General features: G+C 44.8%; 1 protein-coding gene across 1 annotated transcript in view; it reads left to right on the forward strand.

Moving 5' to 3' along the window:
- Positions 1-10,702: 10,702 nt before the first annotated feature.
- Positions 10,703-15,656, forward strand: part of LIMCH1 (LIM and calponin homology domains 1) — a 356,320-nt gene continuing 351,366 nt past the window's right edge. Inside the window, 1 exon segment of the mRNA XM_047799516.1 lies at positions 10,703-11,030. Within this exon segment, the coding sequence (XP_047655472.1) occupies positions 10,935-11,030 (96 nt within the window). The 5' untranslated portion in view covers positions 10,703-10,934.

Here is a 15,656-nt window from a genome sequence, read left to right on the forward strand (position 1 = left end):
AGTGAAAAGGATTGATTATTTGCTGCCCTGCGTGTTAGGCTGGTAAAAATACTGTATTCTGTGAGTTGGTACGTGACTGGGTTTTCGAGTTTATGTGTTACTCTTTAGGAAGTGGGCACTGTGTGAATTTCAGGCAGGAACTGTGAAGCCAGGGAGCTACTACTAATGAATGAAGTTAGACAAATGTGAAATGGTCAGGAGTGACAGGGATTGTGGCAAATGGGACAGCCACACCCCTCCCAGGGGGCAGCCACTCCTACTTTGACAATGCTGGAATGCAGAGCCAGCCACATCTTCCAACTTTTTTTTTTTTTTTTTTAAGAGAAGTTGGAAATCTAGAGGGTTGTTTTCCTCTCATGGAGCTTCCCAATTTCTAGAAGTTGGCAACGAATTCAAGCATTGTTTTAAAACACCATGCAGGCAAAAAAAAACCCATGTCTGCTGGCCAGAGCTGATTCACGGGTCACCAGCTTGTGACCTTTGATTTGAGATATCATTAACATTTTCAAGAAGCACATAGACATTTGGCATTTTCAGAGTTTAAAGAGATGATAAAATATTACACAAACTTGTCCGATGTAATGCGAACTGTTTTTAATATCTCATCGAGTCAATTGATATTAAATGTAGGTTAATTTTTTCAAAAACCTCACAGTATTTTTAACTCCTTTCATCCTTCAGCTAATTCTGCACTCAAGTTCAGCTGGATCTGGTTTCAATCTTGACCTCCTGTTGGAACAGCCTGTGGAGTTCCGAAGTAAACTTCTTTCTCCTAACAGGCCTCTGCTTGATATTAGCTGGAGAAAGCCCTGTAGCTCAACAGGCAGATGGCAGTAAAAAATTAACTTGAACTTCAGCAAGGCTGAGGTTTCCATGGAAACAGAGGAAGCAGTCATACTGCCTGGCATTTGAACTGAATAGGAAACAGGCTCCCCATCGGCATAGTTTTAGAAAGGAGGGCACTATTCTATCACTCTCCACAGAGATGTTTAGTATTCCCTCCTAAAGTGCTTTAACTTCAGTTAATAACGGCATAATAAGTGATACTCAGATAATGCTCAAACAGGTTAAAGCATCTGTCTGTGAGTATCAGATACAAGAAAGTATAAGTATCTCATTGCTAACATTTGAAAATCATGGATAAGCTTTAGTGGTCTCCAGCACAGAAACTATATCCTTCACTAAGTGAGCCCGTGACAAGCAGAAATCATTGGCCCAAGCTTCATTTCTTATATAAAAAAAAGATATTCAAATAAATGTGATTTTCCAGTCCATGTAGTCTTTTTTTAGGAACAAAATACATCGTTAATATGGATTTTGTCTGAACCTACAACACCTGATTAACCTGTGAGCACTATGCACAGTGGAATTAAGGATAGAAGAGCGTTCATCTCGTTTGCGTCTGTCTCACATCCAAAGAGAGATCAACCCAGAAGTTAAGAGCAAGTTTATGCTTGGGTCCCCTCGCTTGTATTGGCCTCTCCCAAGACTCTGGAGGGACCCTTCAGAATGTGCAACATGGCCATATAATTTTGTAAAAATTTGTATAACGGTTGTAGAAGAGGTTTTTCACTTTCCCACCAACTTCCCCTCCATCACCATTCCCCTCCTATTGGGTGGTGAGGAAATGGCTGCAGGTATTTGGGGGTCTGAATAAGGAGCAGTTGAGTTGGGGGTACATTAAGTATGGCTTTAGTGGGATATATTTCTGTGGGTCACAGTTCTGTGTGTGGATGGGTTTCTGGCAGTTGTCCTGGCATAGGAACAACTTCTAGTAACATTCCTACTGTGCACTATGCCAGTTCACTCAGCACCATGACAGAAATGTGGGTCAGAGATGGGACTGAGATATGACCATGGCCTGTGGTGCCTGGCACCCTGGGTTGTGGGTGTTGGGGAGAAACAAGATGGAAGTGGAGCCAGGAGTGCTAGCCTGTGGAAAAATCTTTCTACCATCAGACTTGTAAAATTATAAATGGAGGATTTGGTTCTCAATGAATTCTAGTCCAACTGGAAGTTCTAGCCAGTCGGGAAAGAGTCTTGCTAATGCAGTGTATGTCATGATAAACACATTGTACCTTTTTTTTTTTTTTTTACAGAATTTGTATGATACAGAATTTATTAGAATTCCTGTGATTAAATTTCCAGCTGAATTAATGTGAAATACTGATGACAAAGGACCTGAGCTGCTGCAGTCACCTTCCTAACCCACTGCCCCATGGTGGGAACTCCAAATATATTCATGTTTAAGATGTTAATATATCCACAAGACAAGAATATATCCACAAGAAAAAGCAACACTCAAAGTGATATAGTTGCCGTTTCCTTGGTCCCCATCTTGCTGTAGCAAAGCATTGGAATGGCGGATGTTTTCCAAATTTATTAAAGTGAAAAGTATATTTTCAGAGAGGGAGAGAGAGGACTCACATGCATGCAGGTTAAAAAGAGGGTCTGACTATCTCTGCAATGGTCTTGTCTTGTCTTTCTTTCTTTCTTTCTTTCTTTTTTTTTTTTCTTAGGGCTGCACTTGTGGCACATGGAGGTTCCCAGGATAGGGGTCCAATCAGATCTATAGCTGCTGGCCTACACCACAGCTACAGCAACACCAGATTCGAGCTTCGTCTGTGATCTACACCACAGCTCATGGCAATGCTGGATCCTTAACCCACTGAGCGAGGCCAGGGATTGAACCCACAACCTCATGGTTCCTAGTCGGATTCATTTCCCCTGGGCCATGGCGGGAACTCCATGCAATAGTCTTTATGCCGTACAACACAGACCTAAGTGGAGACCCAATTTGGTCTTCTGATTTGTCTTGGGCAGGATACATTATCTGCATGGGGGACAGGTTATATAGTGGAGGGGTGAGACATGGGCGACATTCCTTCTCTAGTAGGGAGTGAGTAGCCCAGGATGGTCAAGATGGGGGAAGGAGCATTACAATGAGACATGGCCAGAGGCTTTTGGATTTAATCTCCTCAAAGGGGACTTGAAGCCTGTAACAAAAGAACACAAGCAAATTCTTAGTGATAAAATTATAGTTACTAAAATTAAAAATTCAATAGAAAGACTATAAAAATGTTAAGGAAGTCACCCAGAACATGAAGCAGAAAGACAAAGAGATGGAAAATATGAGAGAAAAGATGAGACATACAGGACCATCAAGAGAAACAACTCCAACAAACAGAAGTCCTAGAAGAAAGAAAATGGAAGGCGGGAAACTCTGAAAGAAATGACAATATTTAGACTTGATGAATGACATGACTCTTCAGATTTTAGAGAGTTACTCAGGACCCAGAAAATCAATAGTTTGGAAGTACTATCTCAGTGTAATGTTTATTTGCATTTCTCTTATGAAATCTCCTTAAACTTTTGTGAAAGAAATGCAATTGAAAAATTAAAAAGATGGAGTTCCCGTCGTGGCGCAGTGGTTAACGAATCCGACTAGGAACCATGAGGTTGCGGGTTCGGTCCCTGCCCTTGCTCAGTGGGTTAACCATCCGGCGTTGCCGTGAGCTGTGATGTAGGTTGCAGATGCAGCTCGGATCCCATGTTGCTGTGGCTCTGGCGTAGGCCGGCGGCTACGGCTCCGATTTGACCCCTAGCCTGGGAATCTCCATATGCTGCAGGAGCGGCCCAAGAAATAGCTAAGACAAAAAAAAAAGAAAAATTAAAAACATGAAAAACGATTGTTACAAGTGTATTTGACCTTTGCTATAGATTGGTTCAAACTATTTGCTCTAGACAATATTTACTCATTGTCATTCATTCATCCATTCAGCACTTACTTGATGTTAAGTCATGATAGTACCAGTCTCAAAGAAGAGAATTACTTCCTACTATCCATCTAACAACAGAACGGTATTCTACATGAAGAGATATGTAGAGAGAAACAGCTATCTCAGTGTTTTTCATCATCACTAAATAGTGTCTTTTAAAAATAAATATAATACTTTATCCTGGGCACTGTACTTTCTGAATCTAATGATTCATAAATTTCATTAATTCTAAAAAATTCTAGCTATTCTCTTTTGAAACATTGCCTCTCCTCACTTTCTCCATTCTCTCCTATAATTCCTAGGAACTGTTTTACGGGATATTCATATTCTCTTAACCCCTCTTGAACATTTTTTCCCATTTTCCTATGGTTCATTCCATATAATTTCCAGTTCACAAATCCTCTCTTTACTTGTGTCTAACCTGTGCAGTAACCCATCCTTTGCGTTTTAAGTTTATGACTGCACTTTTCTAGTTGTTCTTTTCATACTCTCCTTTTAAAATTATGTCTTGTTATTATTTTCTATTTTGATTCATTAGCCCATGTCTTTAATCATTTAAAATTTTAGTTTATAAAGTTTATCAGATAGCTCCCCTAAATGAATTTCTGGGGAACCTAATTTAGTTCTTTGTTGTGTCACTTGAATTTTGTTTGGGTTGCATGGTTTCTGAATGCATTTTGTACTTTTGAATTGCAAGCTCATTTCCAGCAGGGTATGTGGGGGTCCTGTGAGGCCTGGATGGAGGACATGTCTTCCAAAGGAATTTTGCATTTGCTTTTTTAGGTGGCCAAGAGGTCCTAGACCAAATACTAAGTTAATTTCATAGCTTGGGAGGCCATAGATCATGTGACTGTTGTCCGTAAAGTGGATTAGGCCTTTGTTTATACATTCTCAAGGGAGATTCACCCACCTCCCATCCAGAGATGAGGTCAAGACAAAGAAGTGTCTTTATCGTCTCCTTCTGCTGTGGCCCTGGCGGTGGTGGTGGAATTTTCTGGTTTATTCTGTGAGAGTATTGGGGGTGTGTGTATGTGTATGTGTGTATGCTGCTCATTTTCATTTCTTCATGTGGCACAGGCCCAGGGCCTCAACTTCTGGGACTAAAACCCTAGCCCTAGATTTCTGAGTCAGGCAGCCACTTTTCACTAGATCTCTCCATGGGGTGGTCAGGGGTCAATTCACAAGTTCACTGTTGAGTTTTTTTGCTCCTTCTCCATTTTGCCTCCCTGGGAATTCCTTTTCATTTCTTTCGAGCTCAGCTAGTCATGTAAAAAATATTTTTTATATTTATGTGGCATTTATAGGCGTTTTGTAGCAGGAAAGTTTTTAGTCTGTCATAGTCTGGGAAACTAAACTTGTAATTCACACTATTTTAAGTGGTTTTAAAAAGCAAAGAAATGATGAATTCAGACTATTTTACAAAACTCTTCCTAAAGATCCTCATACCTACTTTGTTACATTGAGAATCATCACATTATGGAACATAGAAAAAGAAGTAACTAGTTTTGACATGGTTGCTAAGGAAGTCATCAAAAAAGGTGATATTTAAATCAGATCTTGGAGGATGAGAAGTTTAGTGCAGTTATTTACCACCAACCATAAGCCTTCAAAGTATTAAACACAATGAAATTTAGAGTTAGTTTTTTCTAATTGATTCATCACAATTTATATGTGGAAAAATAGTTAACGCATAATGTCATCAAAGCTCTTATTAGCCCCAATTTATTTTTTTCCTTTAAAAATTAAAGTATAGTTGATTTACAATGTTGTGCCATTTCTGCTGTATAGGAAAGTGATTATATATATACACATATATATATTCCTTTTCTTGTTTATCTTCCATCGTGGTTTATCCCAAGAGATCGGATATAGTTCCCTGTGCTATATAGAAGGACCTCATTGCTATCCATTCTAACCCCTGATTTCTAAGTGCCAGGCAAGGAAACAGGTACTTTAAGAAGAAAACTGAGACTCAGTGAGGTTAAATTACACTTTCATTTATGTGACACGTGGCATCCATGAAATGCACCCTTCAGGGAGCTGAGCTGACCAGGGGCCCAAGCTGTTGTGCTCTGAAGTTCATTGCCATGTTTGCATCGAACAACACTTCTCATTGGGCTGATCCCAGCCAGTTGGTAAGCATGGCAGGGATGTAGAAGGGATACTAAGGCAGGTTTGTTCCTGGGAGACTCTGGACTCTTCTGGCCACTCACTTTGGTTCATGGACCTTCTGATGGTTTCTCTAAAGCGTCCTTGAACTGAAAGGCAGCCTGCAACAATGCTTCTACCTGAACTTCCTTTCCCTCTCTTCACTGGGGTCAGACTTGCATTATGCTCTGCTTTCCCAGCATTTTCTCTCGCAGTCCTTTCCTAATAAATTACTTGCACCTTTAATTCCATCTTGGTACCTGCTTCTCAGAGGACCCAGACTGTCACACCAGGTCTGTCTGACTTCAAAACCCATGCTTTTACAAAAAATAACTAAAAACAGATTAAGGATCTAAGTGTAAGAATGACAACTATAAAGCCATTAGAAAAAAACACAGACATAAATCTTCATGACCCTGGATTAGGCAATGCTTCCTTCGATACGATACTAAACGAACAAAAAACAAAAGAAAAAAACAGATGCATTAGATTTCACCAATATTAAAAACTTTTGTGCTTTAAAGGGACAGCTTCAAGGAAGTGAAACATTAGTGCACAGAATGGGAGAAAATATTTGCAAATCATATATTTGATAAAGGAGTCTTACCTAGACTATATGAAGAACTCTTTTTGAAAATTTTCTCTACTTTTTCAAGTATAGTTGATTTACAGTGTATCTAAAGAACCCTTATAACTCAGTGGTAAAAAGAGAAATGACTCAATTAAAAAAGGGACAATCACTTTGTTGTGCACCTGAAACACGACATTGTAAATTAAGTATACTTCAATTTTAATAATGGACAAAAAAAAAAAAAACCCAGGAGTTCCTGTTGTGGTTTAGCAGAAACGAACCCAACTAGTATCCATGAGGACATGGGTTTGATCCCTGGCCTTGCTCAGTGGGTTAAGGATCCAGTATTGCTGTGAGCTGTGGTGTAGGTCACAGACCCTGCTCAGATCCTGCCTTGCTGTGGCTGTGGTGTAGGCCAGCAGCTGTAGCTCCAATTTGACCCCTAGCCGGGGACCTTCCATATGCCATAGGTGCAGCCGTAAAAAGCAAAAAACAAAACAAAACAAAAAAGACAAGTTCTCCTGTGGCACAGCAGGTTAAGGATCTGGCACTGTCGCTGCAGTGACTTGGGTACTGCTTTGGTGTGGGTCTGGGGAACTTCTGCATGCCATGGGCATGGCCAAAAAAGAAAAAAAAATGGCCAAAGATCTGAATAGACATTTCTCCCAAGAAGATGTCCAAATGGCCATTACGGGCACGAAAAGATGTGTAACATCATTAGTCATCAGGGAAATGCAAATTAAAACTGAAGTAAGATATTATTTCACACCCTCAAGGATAACTGTAATCAAAAAGTTGGAAAATGACAAGGAGATGGAGAAATTGAAACCCTTTTACGCTGCTGGTAGGAATGTAAAATGGTGCAGCCACTTTGCAAAACGGTTGGTAGTTTATCAAAAAGTTCAGACCTAGAGTTATCAAATAACCCAGCAATTCGGCTTCTTGGCATATGCCCAAGAGAAACAAAAACATATGTCCACACAAAAACTTGTACATGAATGCTTACAGAAGCATTATTCATAATAACCAAAAAGTGGAAACAACCCAAGGGCTATCAAGTGATTAATGTATATATATATATATATATATATATATATATATATATATATATAAAATATGATATTGCTCTACAATGGCATACTATTTGTCTATAAAAAGGAATGCAGTATTGATACATTCTGCAACATGGATGAACCTTGAAAAAATTATGCCATGTGAAAGAAGCCACACACAAAAGGCCACGTGTTATACAATTCCATTTATATGAAGTGTCCGGAATTGGCAAATTTACAGAGATGGAAATTAGATTAGTGGTTGCCAGGGCCTGGGGACATGGGAGGTTAGGGGGATGACTGCTAAAGAGTATGGGGTTTCCTTTTGGAGGGATTAAAATGTTCCAAAATTAATGTGGGGCTACTTGCACAACCCTGTGAACATCCTAAAAAAAACACTGAACTATACACTTTAAGTGGGTGGATTGTATGGTATGTGAATGATATCTTAAGAAATCTGTTACCAAAAAAAAAAAAAAAAAAGTCCATGCTCTTTGAGTAATTCTATCCTTCATTTGGCATTTATCATAGAGTATGTTGTCTTATAGTTATTTTTTCTAATGAAAATATTGCTTCACACCCCCAAGTAGTGATGATGATCTCTGAATTGTGGGGTTTCTTCCAAATTCTTTATCTTCATTATATTTTTCAAAAATTTTCCGAAGGACACATGTTACTTTTATAGTTGAAAACTAGATTATACAGAAATGAAAATGTCATTTCACTACTAGAATCATCAGCCCCTACAGAGAAAAGTCTGCATGTCCCTTTGTGGATTCTTCTGAAGCCAGGACAATCTCTTACACATAGTAGGTACTTAATAATGATTTGTAAATATTATTGGTAATGGTTCTAGGGTTGAACTCTATTGTGGTTGGTAAGTCTTTAGGTCTTTGGTAACTTTGGTCAATTTGTTATTGGTGGTAGAGTTCAGGAAAAGCTGACCTCTTTTGTGCTTATAAACCTGAGAAGATAAAACAGGATTTTCACGGAAAGAAAAAGATCTGCTTTCGTTCGAAGGCCAATTTTGATAGCAGAGATTTCAGAGATATGGTGGATTTCATCTTCATATTCCTTTTCAAATGGATTCAGATATGTCACTTGGGCCAGTGGCCTTCCCCCATTCCTAGTTACTCCGTGCAGTGGATCTTGCCCCAAGTGGCATTTTCGTGTCAGTGTGCTGGAGGCATTTTGTCAATTATTTTACTTTTCCATGTTTCTTCACGTAGACAAGGTCATCTTCTGGCTATATTTTATTTTTCCTTCATTTGCCTTCTTTATAACTTCTCCTTGCTCCCCTGCTTTTTGGAAGGCAGGGTGGAAGGAACCATCAACACTGCTTATATGGCAGGCCCAGCTTTGGTCCTTTCCCATTCACAACTCCTGGTGGCCCCTCACAATGATTTCCTGAAATGTTGCCCTTTCAACCTCATTTGAGATAAGGAAACTGAGGCACATCTTGTAAGTGGCGGAGTCTGGATGGGGACCACTGGCCAGGCAGCTCAGTGTGCGGTTAAGCGCAGATCTGGCGCCAGTCTGTCTGGGCTTGAATCAGGGCTGTGCTGCTCACCAGCTGTGTGATACCCCCTTCTCTGTCTCCTGGTTTTTTCCTAGGGATGGAAATAGGCTATCTTACAGGGTTGGACTAGGGAATGAGTTAGTCAATTATTTGTAATGCACTTAAAACAGTGCCTGGCACAATTCAAGTGCCATATAAGTGTTTTAAAAGTAAATAAACTGAAGCCTGTCTGACTCCAAAGCCAGTAATAGTGGAATTTCAGGCCTGTTTTTTGTTCTATCCCCTTATTATAGCAGCAGAATTAGACAAAGGCTAAACTTGGACTCTGAACAGGAAGAGAGACTTAGCTGCTGAGGCACCCACGGACTTCTTGCCCTGTCCACTGGCCTGTCATTCCCGTCACACTGGCCTTCTGTGGATTCCATGACCTGCACCAAGTTCATTTCTACCTGAAGGCCTTTATACCCATCTGGAAATGTTTCTCCAGATTTTTGCATCGTTAACATCTTTCTTTCTCCTTCCTGTCACCTCACCACGTCATGTTGTCAGAAAAACCTTTCTTGATCATCAGTTGGGCTCTCATGCAAAACAGAAGGCAGGCTCATTTGGGGGTGCCTGAGAAGAGTTCATGAAGAGACCATTAGCAGGAAGTGGGCAGGCCAAAAATCAGCATGGGATGGGGCTGCCTTTGCTACCACTGGGCCTGGGGACACGCCGCCGTAGGACAAGAGGCGACAAGCACCTCAGAGAACACAAACTGCAGCCGTCACTGGAGTGGTGCAGCCAAATCCTCCAGCCTTTTGCAGTAAGAGGGGGCATAAATATCCCCATTTCCCTCTCCTCCAGCCTGCAGACCTCCTGCCTCCTTCCGTGGAAGGGAACTTGGGCTCCCAGGTCCCTCCCACCGTGAAGGTGGAGAGACTATTTGAAGCTAGTCAATGTTCTCTTCCCAGGTCATAATTTCTCTTCTCTGCTTTTACCTTCTTAGCATCACTCTCCACAATTACCTTCTTTTGTTTGACCCCATTTTCTCTAGGATATAATTATTTTGAGGGCTAGGTCCTGGAGTCCTCCCTCCCTCTCGTTCTTTCTTTCTGTCATCCCTGGGTCCCCAGCGACTACTTCAGTGCCTGGCACACAGTAGGTGCACAAAAATGATGAGTTAAATTAATCAACAGACGGGGACACAGGTAGCGTGCCTGGAGAGAAAAAGGCTCATAAAGGTCGCTTATCTTTTTTGTTTTCCCCCTTCCAAAAAGATCAGGCGATTGAACATCCCTGGCACCAGGTTAGAGGGCTGCCCCTCTTGCCACCACTGCCGCTGCTGCAGCGCGTAGTGGGAGGGGACTGCAGGTGCGGGCGGCCACCGTCCTGCTGCGGCAGCACTAGCTCCCCAGGGACGCGTGCGCCGGGCTCGCTCGCCTCTCCCGGGACAGCCCGGCGCGAGGACGTGCGCGGGGCGGCTGGCCCGAGTCCCTGTCCCGGTCGCGTCGTGGGCAGGGAGGGAGACACCCAGTGCTCACTCTCGGTTATTTTTAGCCGGTGGCTGACACCTCGCCCGGGGCGGGGGGCGGAGCGGAGGTGGGGGTAGAGGGAGCTCCTGGCGCCTCGGCGCTCGCTCCCGCGGGGACTCGCGGCGTGGCCGAGCCTGGCGGCTCTGGGAACAGCTGCGGCGGCGTCCTCGGCGGCAGCGCGGCTCTCCGCGGGGACCTGCGCTGAGCGGAGGAGGGGCCGGCGGGGGAGGAGAGCCGGAGAACGGGCGGGCGGGAAGGGGCGGGGAGCGCGCTCCTGCGGCGGCAGCGGCGGCGGCGGCGGCCGTCCTCATCCCGGCGGCCCAGCGCTCGAGTGGACGCGGGGCTTCGCAAATGGCTTGTCCCGCTCTTGGTCTGGAAGCTCTTCAGCCCTTGCAGCCCGAGCCGCCCCCCGAGCCCGCCTTCTCCGAGGCGCAGAAGTGGATCGAGGTAGGTGCCCGCGGCTGGCGGGCGGCCTTGCAGGGGCGCCCGGAGCCCCTGACCCGCGCACACACGGACGACAGGTCGAGCCTCGCCTCCCCCCACTTTCTTTTGCCAGCTGCGCCAGGTCACCCGCCAGGGCCTCGAGCGAGCTGTGATTCTCTGACGCTTTGGTACTGGCGACTTGGGTGAGGGTGGGCGCGAAGTGGGGACACTGCGCTCGCTGTGCATGTAGGGGGCAGGAAGCGGTCCCCTGCGCCTCCATCCCTCCTGCCCGCCAGCAGCGCAAATCTCAGCTCCTGCCGCTTCCAGGCGCTGCCACGGGAAGCGCAGTGGGAGCCCAAGCGCCGCAAAGGCGCATTAAGCGAGAGCCTCCGGAGTCCTTGCCGAGGCCGCATTTGGCGGGGGGCGGGGGAGAGGGCCTGCTCCACGTCCTATCTCTGCCGGTTGGTGCCCCCTCCCTGCCCTTGGGAAGCAGAGCTGTGTATATCACCACGGAAGCGCGTACCCACTGGACCCTCGGGCTGTATTCTTGGCACTGGGTCAGGTGTGAGGCTGGCATAGCACAGAGGGCCGGGGAGCCTGCTAGACCCACCTGCGAAAGCGCCATCCGCGCAGACCAAACATCGGCAGCCCCTGCTCCATCCGAGAGGCGGTGGGGCGGGCTCGCAGGGGCCGAGTACCGGGCCCCGTTGGCATATTTTACTTCTTAAATGACTCGGTGGCAGGCTAGGGAAATCACTGGAGCTCTCGGCTCAGTCCAGGAAGCGCTCCCTGGGCGATTCTGATTCTCGATGTCTATCTGTAAATGCAGCTTGGTGGTCCCGTGCCCCTGAAATGACGTGTCTGCGGGGGTCAGGACTCTTGCAGGGCGCGCGGGGGAAAGGTGACCCCCTGTGACCTGTGCAGTGAGCCTCTTTCCGCGGGCGGCCTTTCTTGAGGCTCAGCGGAAGGTGCATTTTGGCCCTCTTTCCTCAGGGACAAGCTGCTTTCCCTCCCTGGTAGTTTAAAGGAAGAGATGTACGGCTAAATCATGATCTAGCAACGGTGAAGCATGTTAGTACTCAGACTTATCACTTAACTGACACTCCGTGTGGCACCTCACATCTTGATGCTGCTGGAGTAACAGAGCTAGATGGTACAGATTTAAATCTGCTGAGCTGTCTGCGGAAACCACCCTCATTCAATGGTGCTCTGACCGGCCAGCCAGAGGCCTGCACCTTACAGGGTTAATCTGCTTCATGCAAACAAGAGTGCTAGGCAGAGTTTAGAAAGACCTATTTTTAAATAGGGTTAAAGACACAGAAGAATAAACTCAAGGCTCTTTGCTTTTAAAAGCCCCAATCATGTCTCTTATAATTTGATGGCTCATGACCAGATGAGAAAAAGACCTTGGCTTTTTATTGTGACATGTGGTTAGCATGGCTTGGGCTGTGACAGGTGCTCCCTCTGTGCTGCATACTTGGGCTCACAGGACACACAGGAGCCGTTTGTTGTCACCAGCTTGGTTGAGAATTGGAGTACTATGTTTTTCATGTTTTTGCACTTTAAAATGTTCTGGAGAGATTTTGGATGTGGATGGTGGTGAGGGGATGCCTATAATTCTCGAAGTCAAGTGGTTTATTCCCAGTTTCCTTAATTTGTAAGTAACACTGACATACACCACTTTTAAAAATGTATTGTGGTATAAGTCACCAACAGGAAGGGGCACACATGTTAAGTGCACACCTCCATGAATTCTGACATGTGTATACAGTACCGCAGCCCCCACCTAGATCACCATCTAAAACATCTTCTGCCCAGGTCACAGTTGGTTTTTAAGTGGTGGTATATTTCAGGCTAAATATTATGCAGGGCAGGCTCTCAGCTTCTGTCCTGGTTCCGTAGGTTAAAACACCACCACCACCACCACTGACAACTTCCTTAGGAAGCAGAGCCCCACTGGGCCCTATAGACAGTTGAGCATTATTCTTGGTGCTTTCCTGGTCTGCCAACTGGAGAATGTGAAAGCCACACCAGGCAGTGCGTGGCCTTAGGACGGAGCAGCCGTGGCGCTGTGCGTGTGCATTATTGAAGCTGCCTATCTCCTTTCCATCGCCGAGTAGGGTTTCACGGAAAGGAGAGCTTCCCCTCCCAGGCGGTATAAAAAGGTGTTTGCTCCAGGGAGAGATGGAGCCCGCCCTCCTTCCTTCCCGGAGATTCCTCTTGAAATGTAAATGCAGCGTCTGTAAACTGGAGGAGCCCAGGAGCAGTAACAGCCGGTTCTGCGCGTAGTCTCCCAGTGAACAAAGATTCCCCGGGCTAATATAGCAGCAATGCAGTCTTTAGTGCAGGCTGAGCTCCCAGGGGGACTATTTGAGACAATTGCCTCTCCTTTAGGGGCTGCATTGTCTTGGGCCACATCCTCATTGGTGGGGCTTTATCACTTTTTTTTTTTAGTCGGTGATTAAATTTCCAATGGGTTTTTTTTTCTTTTCTTTTTTCTTTTGAGTCATTAGGAACTTCACCTTTTCAGAAAAAAATGTTCCCTTGGGTGCCGCAGGCTAATAAACAAACCTTGCAGCTTGTCTCTTCTCTTTCGTCCCTGGTCTTCCTGGAGGCCCTGGATTGGCCAGAAAACCCTTCATTCTTCATAAAGAAAGGCTTGGGGAACGAGCTCCAGGAGCTAAGTTGTGAGTGAGGAATTTTCTCAGCCTGCAGCCTTAGCTCTTTGAGGGCTGTGTTCCTGGGCAGGAAACAGTGGCCTGGACACCAGGCCCCCACGTCGCCCCACCCCGCCCCACCCCAGGCTCCTGCCTTAGCTGGCAAAGGTGAAAGCCCTAACAGAGGTCACAGACCGGGAGGGAACAGTTCCCTCACACTTGCAGGGACTTTTTATAGCTGTCGGAGCCGGCTCCATGTCTTAATGGGGCTTTGGGGAGACTCCCTGAGGAAACAACAAACTTCAAGTATTACCGCTGGCTACCAGCAGGCAGGGGCCTAATTTCCTTCCACCTTCCTTTTGGAGGAGGCTTTCTTAAGCCAAGGGGCAGTGAGGTCAGACCTTGCACACCTGGGTGGGAAACCCAGGCCTACTGCCTTCAGGCTGTTTCCTCTCTTTGGTTCTGAATAGTTTCTTTGAAAGCTGGCTTTAGTTTTTAAAGAACAGCAGCCATAACAGAGATATTTTTGAAAACATCTGTGAAACAGGGGTTCTAATAATAGCATACCAACCTGGAAGGAGGGCTGTGAGAATGAAATAAGTGAGTACGTTGAAAGTGCTTAGGCCAGTAGCCATCACTTAGGAGGGCCGCCTAAGTAAGGGGTGTTATTAATATTACCATTAGATTACTATTGCTATTACTATTACTATTACTACCATTACTACTATAGTACTGCTCCCATCCCCATTGTTATTATACCACATTATTGCTATTACTGTCGTTTCTGTTGTTGTTAATAACTACCGCTGACTTTGAAAGAACATCTTCAGAACCCTGAATGGCTCAGTGTACAAAATATAATTCAGTTACCCACTGATCTCATTCTATTATCTTACCTTATTAGCTCCAGACACCTGGACTAGACGTCAGGGGCTTTGCGTTACTCTAACTTACCCTAGCTTACTCTTATTTATCTAAAAGATGTGTAGGGATCAGAGGAAAGCCAGGAATATCTACTGATAGGATGATCTTGATAGTCCATTGAGGATTAGAAAATTATTCCTCGATGTTACGTTGCCGATTTACATTTAATGCTCGGCCTTTGTTACCAGACTCTAAGCAGAAGGCTCAGTTCCTCTCGTTTTACAGACAATCCAACATTAAAGCGTTATACAAATGGTGGTTGTCTGAACATGCATCTCTAGCGTAGCAGTGTTTCGTTCATTGAAGTTGTGTGTCAGCTCCCTCTAGAAAAAGAATAATTCCCTCATTTATTTTCCTTTCTCCTTCTTCCTTTCTTACCCCCCCCAACCCCCATAACACACGGTATTTATTGAGTCATAAGACTCTGTTAGCAGGAAGGTGATTCTGATTTTCTTGGTACGCCCCCCGCCCCCCACCTTTGCCTCTGCCCGCAACAATATTTATCTGCTCTAATCTGTAGTTCTTCTCTGCAATGCCAAACACTTTTTGGAGAAACAGATGTCTCTCCAGCTTGGTTTCAGTTGTGATTTGAAACAAGTTGCCAGGCCTTTAGGGAGGGGTTGGAAATTTTAACCCAATTCAGCCTTACTTCTCAACTAAAGACATTTGTGGACTCCTTTAACTTTAATCATAGCATGCATGCCTGTGGGGCCTGGCGCTGAATGTAATCTCATTTGTGACCTAATCCATATTTCGCCTGAGTGGGAACTAGTGCTAGAAGGGATGTGTTCATCATTTTGGGTCATTTTCCCCTGCTCACATAGCGTTGTTTTCTTATGCAACTGCGACCTGATTTTGAAGACTCAAAGCACCGAGGGTACCTTAGCTCTCCAGGACTGAAAGCTGTTGTGGTGTTTGGCAGTTGGGAGAATTTCTCTGTAGCCTTTGAGAGAATCTAGCATGTAGTGGCCAGTCCATTTTCAGTGTAAGTAAGACATGACATTTGCGATGTAATGACGAATGAACACATGCCATACGTTATGCAGTCATTCTAATTCTTTTTCTTTGT

This window comes from Phacochoerus africanus, chromosome 10, assembly GCF_016906955.1.
Source record: "Phacochoerus africanus isolate WHEZ1 chromosome 10, ROS_Pafr_v1, whole genome shotgun sequence".
In the NCBI taxonomy this organism is placed as follows: Eukaryota; Metazoa; Chordata; class Mammalia; order Artiodactyla; family Suidae; genus Phacochoerus; species Phacochoerus africanus.